Source organism: Heterocephalus glaber, unplaced genomic scaffold (genome assembly GCF_053883595.1).
Source record: "Heterocephalus glaber isolate CG9 unplaced genomic scaffold, H.glaber_assembly_v1.0 deba00001745, whole genome shotgun sequence".
Classification (NCBI taxonomy): domain Eukaryota; kingdom Metazoa; phylum Chordata; class Mammalia; order Rodentia; family Bathyergidae; genus Heterocephalus; species Heterocephalus glaber.
The window spans coordinates 109,856-125,566 of NW_028258451.1; the positions used below are offsets into that span (position 1 = coordinate 109,856).

Consider the following 15,711-nt stretch of genomic DNA (forward strand, 5'->3'; position numbering starts at 1 on the left):
TTATCACAGTTGATGAAAACTTCACAACCTCTCCTCATGGCTATGAGAAATGGTTCTGGGAAGGGAATGGTATAGAATGGAAAGATCCATGACATTGAATAAAAGGAACCAGACTACTCTTCCACATATAAAGTCTTTAGTCCAACATGTTCAGACTCTAGTATTCAAGGAGTTAGCTCAGGTGATAAAACTGCCAGGACAAGCAAGGCAACAATCAGCACTGAAGCAAGTCTAGGGGCTTCTTCAGGAGGGAGCAGGTTATAGCAATAGGAAAGCAGAACAGCTGGGTGGTCCTGGAGCACTCATGGAAGTCTATTTCATGGAGGGGAATCATTTTGCTGGAAATCACTGTGTTCTTTCCAGGGGCACTTTCATCTGCATGTTGTATATTCTCACCCCCCATTGTACAAAGTTCCAAGAAATACTGAGAGTAACTGATGAAGGCTCTACCTCCCAGAGCTTCCACCACTTCCTCCCACTCCCCACCAAACAGTTAAAAATAATCTTCCTGTTGAATTGAGGTGTGTGTTTCTTCTCACACAAAATCCTGGCTTTCTCTGATGTTGGACACTCCAAGCTGGGACTCCTGGTTCCATGTCTCCTGTTTACCCAGATTCCTCAGGGCAGACCCAGCATGCTCTGGGGTAATGAGGCGGTGGGTTAGTGAGACACAACAGTGATGAGGAGATCCATCTTGGTGGGCTGAGTGTGTAGCTCCATGGTGCAGTGGTTGTGTCACATGTGCAAGGCCCTCCCTGTGTCTTGCTTTCTTGTTGATGGGACAAAATACCTGAAACTCACAGCTCAGAGAAGGAAAGGTTTATTTTCACTCACCCTTTGTAGAGATTTCTAGCTGTAGTTGGCTGGCTCCAAGGCATGCAGCATGGCAGATGGGAATCACAGAGGAGAAACAGTCCATGGCAGGGTAAACAGGAAGCAGAGAGCTATCAGTGGAGGAGGGAGGGAGATAGACTTCCAGGCCATGCCCCAGAGACCCATCTCCTCCAACCAGGCTTCACCTCCCACCATCACATTTAACTATAATCCATGGATTAGTCCACTGATGAGTATCATGGCCCCAAAACCCAATCACCTCCAAAAGCCCCACCTATGAGCACATGAGGCCTTTGAGGACATCTAGATATAAACCATGGAACCCTGAGTTCCATCCCCAGCATGAAGTTCAGCTTTCCAGAACAAAGAGAGAAGTTTACCCCTTTCAAAATATGCCTGTTTCCTCTTGACTTTCTTCCCTACCAAGTCCCCGCTGTTCTGTAATGACCACCTCACTTCCTCAGGCCGCTTGTGAACCAGGTTCCCCTCTGGGTCCTCATTATGTTTTAACACTCAGCATGCTCACCCACACCACCCCAGTGCCTCCCCTTCTCAGCCTTCCTGAGACTGACCGTCCAACCTGGGTGAGACCAACCCTCTGCCCCACCTGTGCACCCCACACTGAGGCTCCTGAGAGCTCTGGATGCTGGGAGATTCATGGTCTCCCCTTGGGGTGGTGGCCCCTTGGGGACAGAGTCCAGGTCTGCTGTGCTGACCTCACTGTGCAAGGAGGGTGTGTCCACTGTGGCTGCTGAGCAGGGGAGGGGAGACTGTGGCTCACGTGACTGGGCCTCTCCATCCATCCTGTCCCTGGGTCCCACCCCAGACTCCGCAAATGTCGATGGCCTCAGGGGTGACTTGGGGGTCTGGTCAGAGGCGACCCATTTTCACACTGCAGAAAATGTCACCCAAGGGGAAAGATATCAGCAGGGAGGGAGGAGATGGGGTTGGTCCCTGCATGGGGTGAACTGGGGAGAATCTCTCGCCCCTCTGGCTCCAGGATCCCAGGAGCAGACTTGGGTGGTGGGTGGCTGATCTCCAAGGGCTGCCTAGGCCCTGGCGCTGGCAGGTCTGAAACTCCTCCCAGGAGGAGGCCCCCATGCTGACCTCACCCCTTCTTCCTGTGGGGCCTCCTGCAGGTCCTGCAGCTCTGGGTTCCTCAGAGTAGAGGCTGGAGGAGGAGCAGACTCCCCTGGGTGGACCCGCAGCTCCAGATCGACATGCTGCTGCTGCTGCTGCTGCCTGTGCTGCTGCTGCTCTGGGTGCAGGAGGGGGTGTGGGGAGAGGCTTACTCCTTGAAGGTGCAGAGCCCGGTAACGGTGCAGGAGGGCCTGTGTGTCCATGTGCCCTGTGAGTTCACCCACCCCTATGAAGACCAGACTGAGTTGGACGCGGCTCACGGCTACTGGTTCCGGGAAAAGGCTGGGTTTACAAGACAGACTGTTGTGGTGGCCACAAATGATCCAAGTCAACCGGTGGAGAAGGAAACCAAGGGCCGATTCCACCTCACTGGGGATCCGCGAGCCAACAACTGCTCCCTGGACATCAGAGACGCCCTGAAGAAGGACGAAGGGTCATTCGTCTTTCGGATGGAGAGAGGATGGAAACGATACAGTTACATAGCATACCCGGTCTCTGTGCGTGTGACAGGTAGGGCCCGGGCTGCAGTAGCAGCCAGAGGGAAAGACAGGGCTGCGGGCAGAGCTGGGATGGACCCGCCCCTGGGAGGGTTTAGGGGTTAAGTTTTAGGGCTCCGGGGAGCAGGGGCCAGGCCTGGGCTTCCCTCAAGGCCACCTCAGAGCCTCCGTCCTGATCCTGGGGTCCCCTCTCCTCCCAGCCCTGACCCACATCCCCGGCATCCTCATCCCGGGGACCCTGCAGCCCGGCCGCCCCAGCAACCTGACCTGCTCTGTGCCCTGGGCCTGCGAGCGGGGGACGCCCCCCATCTTCTCCTGGGCGGGCGCCTCTGTGTCCCACCTGGACCCCGCGGTCACGAGCTCCCCCGTGCTCACCCTCACCCCGCGGCCCCAGGACCACGGCACCGCCCTCAGCTGTCAGGTGACTCTGCCCGCGGCCAGTGTGACCACGAGGACGACCGTGCAGCTCAACATCTCCTGTGAGAGCTGGGCCGGAAGGCGGGCTGGGGACGGAGAGGGCTCCGGGGCGGGAGAGGGGCTGGGTCCGGGCTGGGCGCCGGTCCTGGAATCTCGGGGCTGGGGCAGGGGCCGGAGGGCGCAGCCTCCCCCCTCCCGCCTCTGCAGCCCCTGGGGCGAGGGCCGATGATCCCGCCTCGCCACGGCCACCGACGGCCCTGCCTTGTCTCTTGCCCCAGACGCTCCGCGGAACCTGACGGTAACGGTGGCCCCCGGAGCAGGCGCAGGTGCGGCGGGCGGGGCCTCCGGGGCGGGCGGGGGGGGCGGGGACGGGGCCTGCGCACCCTGGAGGCGGCCTGGTCAGAGACCCCTTGTTGGGGAACCCAGTGGCTCCTCCCCACCCACGGCCCCACCGGCCTCTCCCTCCCTCAGACTCCTGCACAGACCCCTCGGCCCCGCAAGGATGGGGCGACTCGCACGCAGCGGAATTGAACTCTCCAGGCCCCTCCTCGCCCCTCCGCTGGATCCGCCTCCACCCTTCTCTCTCTCTCTATTCCCCCAGTAGCTTCCATCCAAGTGCTGGTGGAGGGAGACACACACGCACGCACACGCACGCACGCACACACGCACTCAGAACGCAGCAGTCTGTCCCAGGAGTGACCGTGACTCCCAGGCTGCGCTGACCCTAGCCTGTCCCCCTGAGGTCAGAGAGGGCACCGCGGTCCCTGGCGCACACGGCCCGCTTCTCTGCGCTCCGCGGGCCTCTCCTGCCAGTGGACAGCCGTGGCACTGATCGCATGGTTCGGACAGAAATGTGTGTCTACTTCCATACGAGTGCGTGTGTCAGTGTGTCAGCTCCTAAGTCTGAGACACAGCCGGGTCACCGAGAGCGAGGGTCGGGTGGCCCGGTACTGCTGTGACAGGCTTACATGCCTGCCCTCACGGGCGGAAGTGCGTGTCTCCCTGTGCTTCAGTCCATGTCCGTGAGTCTGTGCCTCTCTCTGGACTCCAGCGCCCTTCTTTCTCTCGGTGTCTCCGTCGCTCAGGCCCTCTGCGTCTTCTCCGCAGCACCCATAGCCCTGGCGAACGGCTCCTCCCTTCCAGTCGTGGAGGGCCAAGCTCTGCGCCTGCTCTGTGCGGTCGACAGCCACCCCCGTGCCAGGTTGAGCTGGTCCTGGGGGAACCTGACTCTGTGTCCCTCCGAGCCCGCGAACCCTGGGGTACTGGAGCTGACCCCAGAGCATCTCAGGGGTGAAGGAGAATTCACCTGCCGAGCGCAGAACGCTCTGGGCTCCCGGCATGTCTCGCTGAGCGTGTCCCTGCAGGGTGAGTGACCGGCGGGCTGCGGAGGGGCTGGAAGACGACACCTGCCCCTGAAAGCAGCCCGCACAGCCGCCTGGCGGGGTGGAGGTGGAGGTGCCCCTGCCCTGCTCTGCTGTGAGGCCAGAATCTCCCTCGCCCAGAGCCTTGCCGCCTTCTCCCTGTAGGACGAAGGCATGGGACAGGGCGAGGCTGGGAGCCGAAGGGCAGGGTGAGCAGGTGGCTCTTGGAGGAGAGGGGCTGGATCCTTTTGGGATCCACAGAATTACGGAGGAAACGAAAGCAACAATCAAACAGGACTACCATGAAAACAGAAACCTCAGCATATCAAGTGAAATAGTCACAATATTAGGATGCCAACAAAGGAAAAGTGATTGCAAAATATATCCCACAATGAACAGAATACCAGATTTTAAATAAGGGCAAACGGCAGGCAGCATTTACATGCCTGGCTCTCCTCCCCTAGTCCTGCCCTGCGCCCTTTCTCCCCCATTCTCCTTTCCAGGAAAGCGGGAGGAAAGCAGAAGTCCAGGGTCCCCCGGGGAGTGTGTGTGTGGGGGGTTCTCCCCGGTGAATCAGCAAACAGTTCCCTCCATCATCAGATAAACAGGGGCTTCCACAGAGAGGGTGGGGAGTGACCGGAGTGACGCTGGGGGCCTTCGTGGGAGCTGGAACCACAACCCTGCTTTTCCTGTCCTTCTGCATCATCTTGGCCATGTGAGCGCTGGCTGGGAGAGGGGACCCTCAGAAGGTGGCAGGCCCAGGGCCCGAGGGACTGAGGCCAAGGCAAGCAGTCAGGAGCTCAGGGACTTAGTTGCCTTTTGTTGTTGTTGTTGTTTTGGTACTGGGAATTGAACCCCGGGCCTTTGCACTGAGCTACATTCCCAGCCCCCCTGCCCCCCGCTTTATATTTGAGACAAAGCCTCACTAAGTAGCTAAATTGGCCAGGCTGGTCTCAAACTTGTGGCCATCCGGCCTCAGCCTCCAGACTCTGTCATCAGCACCACGCCTGACTGAGTGTGCCCTCTAATTCAGGGCCTCCAGGACGAGGCTGCCCTCTCCGGCTTCAGCCACCCCTCCAGCACCTGAATAGGAAAAGAGTGGGGGTGGCGGGCTGCCCCACAACAGGGACCCTCATTGGGCTGAAAGGCCCCCTGATGTCTTCACTCAGATCATGGTCCTGGAGAAAGAAATCTGCGAAGCCAGCAGCGAGTGCAAGGGATCCAAATGCTGCTAGCGGCTCAGTCTCACAGGTGAGTGACTCAGGAGTGTCCACTCCCAGCACCCTGCCCACCAGGACACCTCCTCTGCAGTGGCCCTCAAGACTGCTCCACAAAGCACTGCCCAAGGTCCCTCCCCCTCCTGCCCATTGAGCCCCCAACTGCCAAGTCCCCATCTTGCTGATCTCAGACAACTCCCACCACCCCAGTTCCCCACGCCACGCAGGAGCAGGGAGCCACCTCCTCTCTGTTCTCCCTCCTGTCACAGCCAAAATGTCACTGTGTGGTGTCCCTTCTTTCTCCTCAGCAGCAGCATCTGTGTCCTCCCCTTCTTGACCTCATCTTTGCAGAGAACACAGGACCCCTTTCTTGGACCTCCTCAACTCCCCTGTCCCCCACCCACGTGATCCTCCAAAAGCCAGCACAGCACAGTTCTGCTGCATCTGACATGTGTTTGCCACCCCACACCCATTGTAAAGGGCTGGGTAGTAACTATTTTTGGCTTTGTGGACAATACAGGCAGCTCTTGGAGCTACTGGACTGTGCTACTGCAGCAGGAAAACAGCCAAAGACCATATGTCTGTGATGAGTATGACTGTGTTCCAATAAAACTTTATTTATAAAAACAGGCAGTGGGCTGAATCGGACCCAAGGGCCGACCTAAAGAATACAGCCAAACTGCTTAGTCCACAGCCCCACTGTGCTGTGGGATTCAGATCACCCAGCTCTCCACCCAGGCTGGAAGTAGGGTCAGGTGAGTGAGGTGCTTGCCTGACATGCGCAATTTAAGGAATAAGCTATATTCCCAGCCCCTTATTTTTAAGTTTTTATTTTAAAGTGGAGACTTGGTCATTCACCACGTCACCCAGGCTTGGCTTGAACTTTCAGTCTTCTTACTCAGCCTCCTAGAGTGCTGGGATTATAAGCATGTGTCACCACACTCAGCTGTTTTTCCATAGTGACTACACCAGTGTATGTTCCCACCAAGGGTACAAAAGGGTTCTCATTTCTCCACATCCTCGCCCACACTTGCCAACTTCCATCTTGTTTTGTTTCATATTACTTTCTGAATAGCAGCCATCCTAATGAATGTGAGGTGATATTTGTTTATGATTTTGATTTTTCATTTCTTGAAATAATTAGTGACATTGAGCATCTTTTCATATGCTTACTGGCCATTTGTATATCTTTTTGGAAGAATCTCTATCCAAGTTATTTGCCTATTTTTCCAATCAGGTGATGTGGTTTCTGTTGTTGAGTTGTAGGAGTTCTGTCTATATTCTGTTTGGGGCCCTTGCCAGATGGATGGCTTTCAAGCATTCTCTCTCATTCTACTTGTGATGCAGCTGGGTCCAGAGTCGGCTACTTGGTTGCTGCAGAGGTGCAGGGAGGAGCAGGTGCAAACATTCAGAAACAGGAGGCTGACCAGTGAGTAGAGGAGGGAACAACCAGGAGGAACATGTGGCAAGAGAACAAGGGCTGACCACAGGAAACGAGTTTGGAGAAGTCAAATGTGTACAAATCGGGTCTGAACATGCAGGCTGCAGAACTCTGAGCAGAACAAGGGAATATCCTACTTTCACTTTCAAGGATTCCTCTGGCCACCGTGCAGACACTGTGTAGCCAAGGAAGGGCAGAGGCAGGGAGGTTAGAACGAGGCTGGTGAAGCATTCCTGGCAGGAGGCAATGATGCTGGCTCCAGGGCTGGCTTCTGGGTGGTCCTCGAGATTAAGGCATAGGCAAAGTGCTGTGGGCAGAGAGTGGGTGAAGAACAGGGGAGGATGAAGAGTGAGTCCTAGGCAACTGTGCTGCACAGCTAGAAGAACGGAGGTGCCAACCCTGGAGGTCAAGAGGAGTAGGAGAAAAAGAGATGTTCGGTCTGAATGTGTTGAGTTTTGTGTGCATTTGGACAAGGGAGTGGGAGTTTCAAGTATAGATGGTCCCCATTGCATGATGTTTCTACTTAGGATTTTTCAACTTTACCATTATGCATTCAGCAGAAAGAACAGTTCAGATTTTCAGTTTTTATCTTTTCTGGGGCCAGTGATATGAGATACAGGACTCTTGAGATTCTGGGCAGCGGCAGTGAACCACGGCTCCTAGGCAACCACAAGATCACAAGATAATAACCACCACTCTGCAATAGTTCATGTTGTTTTGGATACAGATATTTGATCATTACCTGAGCTGTTCAACACTTTTAGGAGTTGTCAGCAATTTCATAGAGCTGTTCTGTTTTTAAGGGGTGTGGCAGGGAAGGGCATCATTGAAGGGGATGCCTGCCAGGGAGGCTCCATCCCTTACCCTATGTGAGTCTGTATTAGGTTCCTGGTGCTGCTGTAACAATTTGCCACAGATATCCTGTGTACAATAGTAAACATGCATTATCTTACACTTCTGGAGGTCACAAGTCCGACATGAATTCCATTAGGTAAAATCAAGAAGTTGGCAGGTAGGGCTGGCTCACTCCAGAGGCTCCAGGCAAGAATCCGTTCTCCTTCATTTCTCCTCTTCTGGAGGAAACCTGGTTTCCTTGGCTCAGGGGCCCATCTTTCATCCGCAAAGCCACTAGTGTAATATCTTCCAATCTCTCTGTCCTCTTTTCACTTGTGAAGACCCCTTATGATCACATTGGGCTGGCCCAAATAATCTGGGATCATCTCTCTATCTCCACGTCCCTAACTTAACTTTATCTTTAAAATCCCTATTCCTGGAAAATAGATGAATCTGGAGACCATCACGTTGAGTGAAATAAGCCAAAGTCACTCAGAAAAATAAACATCATGTGTTGTCTGTAATATGTGGAATCTAAAAGAAATGACAAGAAAGTAGAAGGAAGACTATTGTCAGACAAGAGGAGGAGGATAAGGAGGGGGAGGAGACTGTATGGGCAGGTAATGGGGGGGTGGATATGATCAAAATATATACAGCAAAACCTCTTCCCTGGTGGGCGGTAAAGGGTGTGATGAGAGGATGAAAATGGTCAAACAACGTTATATGCTCATAGGAATCTACAAAATGAAACCTATTAATCTGTACAACTAATTTTGAAAAAGAGTACAAAATAAGTCCCTCTCACCTTGAAAGGTGACACATTTACAGGTCCCACAGGTTCCCGGGTGTGGACACTTCTGGGTGCCATCGTTCTTCCTATCAGAAGGATGCAGTTTCTTTGTCGGCTTCCCTACCCCCCATCAAACTTCGAGCTTCCGAGGGCAGGTGCCATGTCTGAACCAAGGCGCCGCCTCCCTCACCCTGTTCTTGGCCATTGCAATCCACAATTAGATACTTGTCTGAGTACTAATTTATTGCCACCACCTCAGCTAACAAGTGGGCTGCAAGAGGTCAGGTCGTCTGTCTGCCATGTCTGCCGTGGTATCTCCAGTGCCCAGCTCAAAATCCCACACATGGGGAATGCTGGGATTGGAGTCCGAAAGAAGTGGATCCAATCCTGGATTTACCAGGAAGTTTGGGCATCCTACTTACTGATTTCAACCCTGTTTTCACATCTATAAACTGGAGACAACCAATATCTTCTTCATGGAGTCATGAATGAGCCTAGGTGCTCATTCTGCATTCAATGTTTGAAGAAAGCACAAATGACAGAGATCGAAACACAAATGCACATGGAGGGTGGATGAGAGAACTCATGGGTTTCCACCAGGACTCTGCCCTTCCTGTCCACACCACCCTGCCCTGATTTCCTTCTCTCTGCCTCACACAGGGTCCCCTGGTTGAATCCCAGCCAGATGACAGCTCCTCACACCAGCCTCTCCCATCTGTGGCTGCCCTCTCCTCAGAGGAGGAAGAAGAGATCCACTATGCATCCCTCAGTTTCCATGGGGTGAAGCCCAGGGACCCGCAAGAGCACCAGAGCATCACCAGTGAGTACTCGGAGATAAAGTTCCACGAGTGAGAAGACCCTGAGGTTGGTCCTGGTTGGAGAGGTCATGGCCCCTCTGGGCTGAGGAAAAGTCAGGTCATGTAGAAGGAAGAATCCTCTGAGTCAGCCGTGGACTGTGCATCCAGAGCCTGTCCTCAGCAATGCTGAAGCTGTGCTGCTACTCTGCATCTCCCCTCTCCCTCCACCTGGCCCTGCAACCTCCCATAGTTACCACTCTACATCTATGAGTTCAACTTTTTTAGGGTTCACACATGAAAGAGATATGCAGTTCCTGTTTCTCTGTGCCTGGATCAATTCATTTAACATAATGTCCTCTAGGCTCATGCACATGGTTGCAAAAAGCACAATAATGTATTGTAAAGAGAAGGTGTTAAATGTTCTGCCTAAGGAATGATAAGTATTTGAGGTGATAGGCTAATTAGCCTGATTTGATCATTCCTCAAGGTGTGAATTTATTGAAATATCATATTGTGCCTCAAAAGGCATATATAATTATTATTTGTCCATTAAAGTGAAACTTTAAAGAATCCCTGTAGGTGATAAGCTATAACTATAGTGAGAGAAGTTGATAAGTTATAACTTTAGTGAAAGTGCACAGGCTTTCGAAGCACTCCTAGTTTGAATCCACATTCTACCCTCTTATGAAGTAAATGACAGACAAATCCCATCTCTCTGTGCCTCAGTTTCCCACTCTGAAAAATAGGGATTAGAAGCCCTCCTTCAAGGTGAGAAAGACAGGGAAAAAAATCCCACCATAGCTCCTGGCACAGATGGGGCTGAGCACACGTTGGATCTGGATCCTGTGCTTTGAACAGAGGTGTCCTGCTGGGCGTTCTCCCTCTGTCTGGAAATGGCCAGTTATCTTGTGTTGATGCCACTTGCCTACAAATAGCTATTTCACAGCTTTTGCAAAAGTGACCTCAGCCTGTGAATCAGATCTGTGCAGCATCTAGGCCATGTTCTGCTTCTCTCTCTTTCCTCTCTCTCTCCCTTCAACCTTGAGGTCTTCTGGTCTTCCTTGGTCTCTGCATCTTGCAGGTAGTCCAGAGGGGATCATTTGGACACCCAGAGCTCTCTCTGCTGTGCTTAGCATTCACTCATGGCTCCTTGCTCCTGAACAACCCCTCCAGCTTCCTCATGGCCTCACTCCTCCATCCATGCTGCCTGCTGATCCTTCTGGTCTTCCTAAGCCATTTTCAGGGTGCTCTGCTGATTCATACCTCAGTCCTTGATACTGAGGTCCCTCCTCCTAGAATGTCTTCCCACTGAGCCTCCAGCTGCCTCTGCATCTGGAAGTGGAGCTGGAGGAGTGGCCTCTGTACTGAGATGAGGGAGGGAAGCAGCAGCTCATGGTCTCCCTGCTCTTGAGCCAAACCAAGCAAATGAGAAAAGTGTCCCCCTCAAATCTCAGGATTATCTGGAGAATGGAACAATATGATTTAAAATTCACCTACACATGTCACCCAAACAAGGAAAAGAATGGAGCACAGCAATCACTTGATACATGTAGCCTCGATGGCAAGAAATCAAAGGATGGATGAAGCACCAACAGTCCCTTAATCTGGATCCTAGCCCATTTACAGCAGCACTAAAAAACAAAATGTCAAGGAATAATCTTTTAAACAAACATGCAACTTCTGTACTAAAAAATACAGAACATTACTGAGAGAAAGAAAAGAAGACCCTAATGAATGCAAGAAATATACCATGTTCATGGATAGGAAGACCAACATTATTAAGATGTCAGTGTTCTCTATGTTGGCTTAAAGTGATCCCAGTCATATACATATAAATAAATAAATATATATGTATATATAATATACGTGTATGTATATATAAGGATATATAATATATATAATATGTATACATTGATGAGTTGATTCTAAAATTTATATGGAAATGTAAAGGGCCTAGAATAGCCCAAAAATAGTGTAAAAAAAAAAAAACACAGTAGGAAAATAAGGCTTTGACTTTTTTTTTTCTTCAGACTGTACTATTAAGTTAGGAAAATCAAGACAGTGTGTTATGGAATAGGATAGAGTCTATAAATAGACCACATAGATGCTGTCAGTAGAGTTTAAGTTTGTTCCACTGGGAAAGAAAATACTTTTTAGCTAGTATTGGTAGAACAAAAAAATGAACCTTGACTCCATCACATGCACAAAATAGTCTGAGATGAATCATAAACCTGAAAGTGAAAATGGAAACTAAGACTTCTACAACTATGGAGTTCAGTGTGGTAGCTGCTAGCCACACAGGGCTACTGAGACTTAAAAAGTGCTACATTTAGTAAGCAAAAGAAGAATATAAGGCACCCATTAATAATTTTAATATTGGCACCAAGTCAAAATGATACTTGAGCATATTTGGCTAATAATATACTATTAAAAGTAATTTCATTTGTCTCGTTTTACTTTTTGTTGTGGCTACTAAAACATTCCAGATTACATATTAGATTGCATTGTAGCTAGAGAGTGTTCTATGCAGGAAAACTTAGAGACATCTCTGGGCATGCAGTGATTTCTTAGAGAATATCAGAAATATTAAGTGTAAGAGAAATGTGTGTATAAATTAGATACCATCAATGTCTTAGTCACTTTCTTGTCGCTGGGACAAAATTCTCTACATCCACAACTTAAAGCAGCAGAGGTTTATTTTGGCTCCCAATTTTTAGGGAATTCAGCCCATAGTCACTTGGCACCGAGGTAGGAAGGGAATGGTGGAAGGGTCAGGTGGAGGAAAACTGCTCACATCAGGGGCTAGGAAGTAGAGAGTGAAGGGAGAAGCCAAAGAGAAAGATATGTCCTCGCAAGTCCCACCCCTTGTGACCTGCCTCTTGTGACCAGACCCCACTTCCTAACAGCACATTCAGCTCTGAATTCTCCAGCAGATGAATCCACTGATAAGTAGTATACACTCCCATGATCCAATCACCTTCCAAAAGCGCCCCCCATGAGCACATGAGCCGTTTGGGGGACATTGTAGATCTAAACCATAACACCTGGCTTCTCCTTAATTTAACAGTAGTTTTTTAAACTAAAGATTATTTGTTGATTTGTTTCCCCCAAAATTAAAAAATATCTTTTGCTTTTTAATTGAGGCAAAATTTACCCACAATGAAATGCACAGCTCTTAAGCATGCACACTGTTCAATGAGTTTTGCCAAATGTGTACACCTGTGTATCCAATGCCCTCATAGAGGACGTAGACATTTGTGTCACTCCCAGAAGGTCCTGGTGCCAATTCCCAACAAATCTCCAATCTGAGAAACACCATTTTCTGATTTCTAGCCAGAGAGATTGGGAGAAGGAGGTTGATTTATTGATTCAGCCTGGCCTCTCCAATCTGGTCCTTATCCTGTCCCAGATCACCCTCCTGTGTCACTCAGCCTCCAGTCCACCCTCATGTGACCTTTATATGGATCTTGATAAAGCCCAGGTTGTGACCCTGCTCTTCTCTACTCAAGTACCTTCTATGTTCTGCCTGCATTGTCACAGTAAAGTACCAAACTCTGAGCATGACTGAGATACTCTCAGCGAGAACTGGTCTTTATGACTCACCAAGCCTCCCTTACCGCTACACATACTGCATCCCATCTCCCAGTGCACTTCATCATTGATGCATTCGCTTATGCATCAGAAGACCCGACTTCCATGCCTGTGGCCCAGCTGTAAGTGCAGCTCTCTTGATGTTCTGCACTCCTTTCTCACTCTGGCTTAGCACGGGCTGTTTCTGTTCCTGACACACTGAGCCCTGCTCCATCCTCTCCATCTGCATCATCCCACAGACTCACATCCACCCCTGGTCCTTTCACAACCCTGCATCTCCCCAGAGGCTGCTGTGACCACCTCCCCACTTCCCAGATGGTCTCTGCCCAGCCGGGCTGGAGAGGCCAGAGAGTCAGTCCTTATGGCTGTATGCTGGCTTTAGTTTGTTAGCTACATATTGATATCATTTTTATATTTGTTTATATCATTTTTTCCTGGTAATCCATACAATAAACAACACGGGCTCACTGTTGGGATAACTGAGAAATGCAGAAAAGCAGAACAAAGACAAGATGTAAAGCACTTTAATGTGCATCTCGTTTCCATTTCGTCTGTTTCTCCTGTACCCAGTCTTTCCATTGTGATTGTGCTGTGTTTTGTTTTACAACCAGCTACTCTTTCCCTCAACAGTGTATAAGGGGTACTCAAAATATATGGTGAATGTTTAAATTAAAAAATGGATGACAGAAAGAGACACATTGCTATTAATGTCCCTCAAAATACTCCCCTTCACTTCAAGCACATTTATAATGGATCTTGCCCCTCTCTGAAGTAGTTCTAGATGTTTGTGAGTGTCTTTACAAGGTGGGATCAAAAATACAGTAAATGCAGCTGAAAAGGCAGGCTCATAAAGCCATTACTGTGTGTCCTCATCCACCTGATTCACCAGATCTAGCACTGGGCAACTTCTGGCTCTTCCCTTATGTCAACATGACCATGGAAGTGAACATTTTGAACTGATTTAGAACACTGGGGCAGTGACAACAACCCAACCAAGGACACTCACAAAAGAGGATTTCCAGAACTGCTTCAGAAAAGGATAACTACCATGGGGTAAGTGTGTTCAAAGTATTTTGAGTGGAATTATGGCAATGTGTCTTTTCTGTAACAACTTTTAAAATTTAACCACTCACAATATATTTTGATCACTTCTAATATTTCCCCACATCGTTAAATATTCTTCCCCAGGGCCATTGGCCAAAGGCATGTATTATAGATCCAAACCAAACTTTATACTGTCACGTGCCACAGGAGGATATTTCTCATAATGATAAACCACATAGAAGACGGCAATCCCATAAGATTGTAATGGAGCTAGGAAATTCCTATCTCCTAGTGACATTGTGGCCATCATGGTGTCCTAGAACACACATTACCCATCTTCATGATGATGCTGGGGTAAACAAGCCTACTTTGCTACCAGTCCCATAAAACAATAGGACACACAACAGTGTACAGTGCAGGAGACTTAATGACGATGATACCAAATGATTATGTTACTAGCTCATGTATTTACTACACTGAGCTTTTAATCATTATTTTAGAGTGTGCTTCTACTTAGTAAAAAAAAAAAAGAATTGCACATGGCTCTGTCCCAGCACTCCGGGACACTGAGGCAGGAGGATTGCAAATTAAAGGCCAGCCTGGGCAACTTAGTGAGACACTGTCTCAAAATTTAAAAATAAAAGAGGGCTGTGGATGTAGCTCTGTGTAAAGGCTATGGGTTCGATCCTCAGTACCCCCCTCCAACACCAACACTTTACTATGAAGCAGAGTCTTGTGCTGGCGGGAACACCACACATCTCATGCTTACTCTGCCTCCTGATTGCATCATTTCCTTTATGGCTGATGTAATTTCCTGTTTTGTTCATTCTGGCTCTGGGACCAATAGGCCCTTACCTTGTAAACCCGGTGTGCAGTGGGCTGTGCCATCCGTGTTGGTGTAAATCCCTTTAATGATGTTCTCACAGTGACAGAACTGCTCAAAGACACATTTCTCAAACCCAACTTGGAACATTGCATGACTCTTTGTGGATGGACAACTAGGAGTGGGTGTCCATGGTGGAGACTCTCAAGACTGAGAAAGCAACTACACAGAGGGTCTTCTTGTGGTTATGTTGATTTCTTTTTTTTTTATGTTGATTTCTTAAATCAATACTAGGTAGATCGAGTTATAAACCCCAAACCCAGTTATTCTAAAGCTTTCAAGTTCAACATATCTTGTTTTTGTTCATAGACCTAATAAACTTTGATAATCACAGGTGGACCACATGAATGTCAATAGATAAAAATCCCTTTAAAAGTCCGTGACATTTACAAACACAGTTAACTAAGTTCCCATAAACATTTTACAATGTATTTATAGATTTAAAGAAAAACCACTTCACTTACATGAGACCTAACAAAATTTTCCCAGATAGTTAAATTACCCTATAAATCTAATTAATTAAACATATAAATATGGGGACTTGGCTTCTTTTAAACATTCTGATGCTGTTTACTAACTTAATAAGACTCTTATACCACTCAACATAAATCTGCGCACTGGATGTGCTAGCTCGTGTTGATGTTCTAAACTTATTCATGAGGGGGTGTGGCTACAATGGCCCAAGTTCTTCTAAACACCTGTATTACTTCCCTATTGCTGCTGGAACAACTTGCTGTAAACTCAGTGACTAAGAACAACATCATGTATGATCTTCCAGCTCTAGATTTCAGAAGAATACAATGGATCTTTGGGGCTAGCATTAAAGTATTACAGATTTTGTTCCTTCTGGAGGTTCCAGGGGTGA

At 49.2% G+C, this 15,711-nt stretch overlaps 1 protein-coding gene across 8 annotated transcripts; it reads left to right on the forward strand.

The window, feature by feature from the left end:
- The first annotated feature begins 1,846 nt into the window (after positions 1–1,846).
- On the forward strand, positions 1,847–12,412 carry LOC101713445 (sialic acid-binding Ig-like lectin 8). 8 transcript variants are annotated; one of them, XM_021245914.2, is made up of 8 exons: positions 1,954–2,484; positions 2,672–2,950; positions 3,167–3,214; positions 3,996–4,253; positions 4,850–4,964; positions 5,419–5,500; positions 9,192–9,351; positions 10,783–12,409. In XM_021245914.2, exons 1-8 carry the CDS (start codon positions 2,055–2,057, stop codon positions 10,812–10,814), a joined length of 1,404 nt encoding a protein of 467 aa, XP_021101573.2. In that variant the 5' UTR covers positions 1,954–2,054; the 3' UTR covers positions 10,815–12,409. The 8 variants fall into 8 exon arrangements, with proteins under 8 accessions (XP_087057061.1, XP_021101573.2, XP_087057062.1 ...); XM_087200936.1 differs by having other exon boundaries at positions 10,625–12,404; XM_087200935.1 differs by lacking the exons at positions 9,192–9,351; positions 10,783–12,409 and adding an exon at positions 5,775–9,175 and having other exon boundaries at positions 1,847–2,484.
- The last annotated feature ends 3,299 nt before the right edge of the window (positions 12,413–15,711 follow it).

Bases quoted from the DNA above. Each gene is read 5' to 3' on its own strand.
- LOC101713445 (XM_087200935.1), top strand. From the start codon at position 2,055: ATGCTGCTGCTGCTGCTGCTGCCTGTGCTGCTGCTGCTCTGGGTGCAG. The intron at 4,254-4,849 runs GTGAGTGACCGG...CTCCATCATCAG, and splicing joins GCTGAGCGTGTCCCTGCAGG to ATAAACAGGGGCTTCCACAG. The intron at 5,501-5,774 runs GTGAGTGACTCA...CTTTCTCCTCAG, and splicing joins CTAGCGGCTCAGTCTCACAG to CAGCAGCATCTGTGTCCTCC.